This window comes from Alosa alosa, chromosome 17 (genome assembly GCF_017589495.1).
Source record: "Alosa alosa isolate M-15738 ecotype Scorff River chromosome 17, AALO_Geno_1.1, whole genome shotgun sequence".
Classification (NCBI taxonomy): Eukaryota; Metazoa; Chordata; class Actinopteri; order Clupeiformes; family Clupeidae; genus Alosa; species Alosa alosa.
Window position 1 is genome coordinate 21,414,636 of NC_063205.1, and position 5,000 is coordinate 21,419,635.

Sequence of the window (5,000 nt, forward strand, 5' to 3'; positions counted from 1 at the left end):
AGATAGATAGATAGATACTTTATTGATCCCCAGGGGAAATTCAAGTGTGTGTGTGTGTGTGTGTGTGTACAGTACTGTATGTGTGTGTGTATGCTGAGGAATTAGCAGGTCAGTACAGTCAGCTTTAAGAGCACTCCAGAAAGATGAGGCACTCGCGGTATGTCACACAACTCTGCCACTTCTCACAAAACAACACTCCTTATGCAAAGCTCTCACACACGCACGGGGACACTGTGTGTGTGTGTGTGTGTGTGTGTGTGTGTGTGTGTGTGTGTGTGTGTGTGTGTGTGTGTGTGTGTGTGAAAGTCTGTGCGAATTCAGTTACACTCTTTTATGTTTCTTAGTTTTTTTTGCCCCCAACGTTGTCTTCAAGGCAGCGCTGTCTGGAAGGCACTAGGGTTAGGCATGGGTTAGGGTTAGGGTTGGGGTTATGTTTAGGATTAGGTGCCTTTAAGTCAGCGGTGGCAGCGCTGCCTGGAAGACGACGTTGGGGGCATAAAACACCATCGAGGAGCCACAGAAAGCCCCCCACACACACACACACACACACATATACCCAGTGTTATAAAGGAGCTGGGCAATTCCACGGAAAATGGACTTTTGGTCACATCCATAACGCCAGTGAAATGTCTTGGCATTTGTATGATGAGAATGATAACATTCATTTTTTGTGCATTTTTTCTCATGTACATTCTTCAGCCAAAAATAGCAAATGCTCAAATTTCATGTAATCATTCACATCATACCATACCATCACATTCTATTGGCGTTATGGATGTTACAAAAAACGTAATTTTCCATGGAATTGCCCAGCTACTAATTTATCAACCAGCAGCGTCTTATAGAGAAACCCACTGTGTCTCTGTGCCAGAACCCCCCCCCAACACACACACACACACACACACACACACACACACACACACACACTCTCACACACACACACACACACACACACTCTCTCACACACACACACTCACACACACTCACACACTAGAACTGTTGCTTTCCTGGAGAGGCACTATCTCAGTATAATTGTATGATTTAATATTTACAAAAATATAAAGGATGAATAATAAAAATAAAAATAAAAGGATGCCATCTTCAAAAAACAACATGCTGGATCCCAGGGAATGAGGAAGTGAAAGTTTCTCATCCACAAACTAAAGCTGTGGTGTGAGGTGGTGTGGCGTGGGGTGTGTGGCGTGGCGTCAGGTGGTGTGTCGTGGGGTGTGTGGCGTGGCGTGGGGTGTGTGGTGTGACATGGCATGAGGTGGGATGTGTGGCATGGCATCTAGGAACACTGAGCTTACACACTAATGCTTACACTTAGGATCTTGGCCATGGTATTAAATTAAACAAACATACTGTATTTACATCTTCATAACTTATTAAATTAGCTTTAGCTGAACTTTAGACTTTGCACTTTGCCTGTTATGACATTTAAATGAGAGCCTGCTTAAGAGACTGGAGTGACTGTGCAACATGTTACCTGTATCTGTTGTCTGTGTAACATGCTGTTGTGTGTACATGTAGCTTCTGTTGTCTGTGTAACATGTTGTGTGTACCTGTAGCTTCTGTTGTCTGTGTAACATGTTGTGTGTACATGTAGCTTCTGTTGTCTGTGTAACATGTTGTTGTGTTGTGTGTACCTGTAGCTTCTGTTGTCTGTGTAACATGCTGTTGTGTTGTGTGTACCTGTAGCTTCTGTTGTCTGTGTAACATGCTGTTGTGTTGTGTGTACCTGTAGCTTCTGTTGTCTGTGTAACATGCTGTTGTGTTGTGTGTACCTGTAGCTTCTGTTGTCTGTGTAACATGCTGTTGTGTGTATCTGTAGCTTCTGTTGTCTGTGTAACATGCTATGCTGTGTGTGTACCTGTAGCTTGGTTTGTCTGTGTAACATGCTATGCTGTGTGTGTACCTGTAGCTTGGTTTGTCTGTGTAACATGCTATGCTGTGTGTGTACCTGTAGCTTGGTTTGTCTGTGTAACATGCTATGTTGTGAGTGTGCACCTGTAGCTTCAGTTGACTGCTGATGTGTTCAGATACAATTAGGGTATTTCAGTAGCCTGGCCCTGCCCGCCTGTGTTGCAGCTCATTTCCATCACTAAAAAAAGCTAGTCTGACTCCCTTCAATGCGTTTATGTATCCATCAGGATAGCGGGCCAATCAGTGACGTTAGTTTGGCTGTGCTAGTTGCAACGTCTGCAAACATAACAAAATTGCAGTTTAAAGACTGTGTAAATTCATACACAGGTAAATAGATTGTTTCCTGACTGCCAATGTGATTTATGATCTGTTTGTGAAGGTCAGCCAAAGTAGGAATGGTAAAAATATCAATTTACACCCCTTTCGTTTGAAAATTTGTTTTTTAATACTTCAAAATATTTGACTGATGAACCTTGCATTGCTAAGTAGCCATAAGTGTGTAGATTTGAACAACAGGCTGGTGGGTGCCCTATTTGGTTATGGTTGGCCCTATTTGGGTGCCCCATTATGGTGGGCAGCCGTGGCCCACTGGTTAGCACTCTAGACTTGTAACCGGAAGGTTGCCGGTTCGAGCCCCGACCAGTGGGCCACGGCTGAAGTGCCCTTGAGCAAGGCACCTAACCCTCAATTGCTCCCCCGAAGCTGCCGTTGTAGCAGGCAGCTCACTGCGCTGGGATTAGTGTGTGCTTCACCTCACTGTGTGTTCACTGTGTGCTGTTTGTGTTTCACTAATTCACCGATTGGGTTAAATGCAGAGACAAAAAACGTATATATACTTATACTTATTTCTGCCCACTCACTCAGCACATCAACAGTTAAAATGAGAATTCCCGTTGCAAAATCAAAATTCCACTGGAGCTCCAAAACACCATTTCAGCTCTTCCGAGTCACTGTTGTTATTTTTGGCACAGAGATCATTTAGATACCCTTATGGGGTGGGTGCTTGTTTTTTTGGGGGTGGGTCATGATTTGTATAGAAATGAATATTAAGTAACACATACCCATAAAAGGATGAAAATAGGGCACGGGCAGAAATAGGTAACTTTCCAAAACAAACGTTAGGAATCACAGATCAATGTGATTGGCTAAGCTGGACCAATGATTTCAAATTTAACACAAAGTCTATAGCCATTATGTTGTTAGAGTTGGAAACATTATTTCCTAATAGAGTGCACCCAGACTCTCTTAATGAAGTGGAACCAAGTGAGTGAGTCTGGTGATATCAGGCTAGTATTTCAGGGGGGTTAGGGTTAACCAAAGGTGTTGGGTGGGCAAAGTTAGAAAGGGGGCATGATGTCCTTCCCCAGAAAACCATGAAGCAATAATAACAATATCTTTATTATTTTAAGTTGCTACTGAGTGTAACCATCTATCAAGCTACTATTGAACTTTCATTTTACTTTTATTTATTTATTTTTATTTTTGACATACTGCACAACTTAGGCGGTCAAACTTAGTTGTCTCCTGCAACAACCCAAACTCAATGACAGAGAGGATCCTGAGGGTGACTGGGAACTCCTTCTAATTTAAGAAAAATACTGTCTGATCTCACATTTAAAAAAAAAAAATAATAATAATATTAACAATAACAATAATAATAAAAATAATAATAATAATAAAATATTCACTTTTTGCCATACAAATACATCTACAACACAGTTCCTGTTCCCTTTGCATACATGACAGCAATCATGTTACTGAAGAGTTCTCTGAACCCAAGCACCTGGAAGGGACCAGAGGACAGATGACTCAGGGAGTGGACAGATGACTCAGGGAGAGGACAGAGGACTCAGGGAGAGGACAGAGGACTCAGGGAGTGGACAGAGCACTCAGGACAGAGGACTCAGGGAGAGGACAGGTAGCTGAAATTGGTTAAAAAAAGTCCACTCTGGACTCTGAGTCTGTGTCCATTCTACGGGTGAGAGTTCTGACCAGAGCCTCTCTCTCTCTCTCTCTCTCTCTCTGGTCAGTTTGACACAGTTCACGTTGTCCTGTTGGCATTTCCTCTAGCACATTCTCTCATGGAGTCTTATGGTGCTTCATTCAAGCTGTCGCTATTCACAGCCTACCACTGGCACAACGAGTCAACACACACACACACACACACACACACACACACACACACACACACACAGTGAGATGAAGTGAGTATGGTGGGGTCGGCGGTCACAGGAAGGGTCGTGTGAGATTTGAAGGAGCCAGAGGGGTGAAAGGTGAAAGTTCATGAGGTCATGTTTGCTGTGTTGACTGGCTAGTCTTGTTCATTAGCGTCCATCAGTTTGCTCTGGTCCAGGCTGGACCCTTACGTCTCCTGGAGTCTCACCCGTGCGTCTGCCTGTTGCCCTGTGCAGGTGTGTCTATGTGTAATGTCTTACACACCTGTCGGTGACTCTCAGGTGAGCTTAGTGTCCATGGAGCCTCTATGGAGGGTACCTGTTGTATCCAGGTACGGTTTGCATGAGCCAGACACACACACCTTCTCTGCTTCACACAGGTCTGTGTGTGTCTTCATTCAGATGGAGCTGATGCAACTAGAGTTAACATTCACATACACACACACACTCACCTACACACACACACCTACACACACACACACACACACACACACACACACACACACACACACACACACACACACACAAACACACACACACACACACAAACACACACACACACAGAATCTCTCTATCTCTTTCTGTCTCTCACACACATGCACACACACACACATACACACACACACACATAATCACACATATATCTCTTTATCTCTCTCTCTCTCTCTCACACACACACACACACACACACACACACACACACACACACACACACACACACACACACACACACACACACACGCGCTATTTGCAGGTGTGCATGTCGTTCATGCTCTCACAGCGGCGGCAGCGCACGTAGCAGCACCAGACAAACTTGCAGTCGCAGCTGCTTCCATCGCGCCGCGTTCATCGTTATGCGTCACGCCCCGCAAGAGCAGGCCGCGAGCCGTCGCCGCCGAC

The 5,000-nt window shown here is 44.4% G+C and overlaps 1 protein-coding gene across 1 annotated transcript in view; it reads right to left on the reverse strand.

Moving 5' to 3' along the window:
• Positions 1 to 4,844: 4,844 nt before the first annotated feature.
• The window catches only part of wnt16 (wingless-type MMTV integration site family, member 16), an 11,060-nt gene continuing 10,904 nt past the window's right edge, over positions 4,845 to 5,000 (reverse strand). Inside the window, 1 exon segment of the mRNA XM_048268637.1 lies at positions 4,845 to 5,000. This exon segment is cut by the window's right edge and continues 173 nt beyond it. Coding sequence (XP_048124594.1) covers positions 4,845 to 5,000 — 156 coding nt within the window.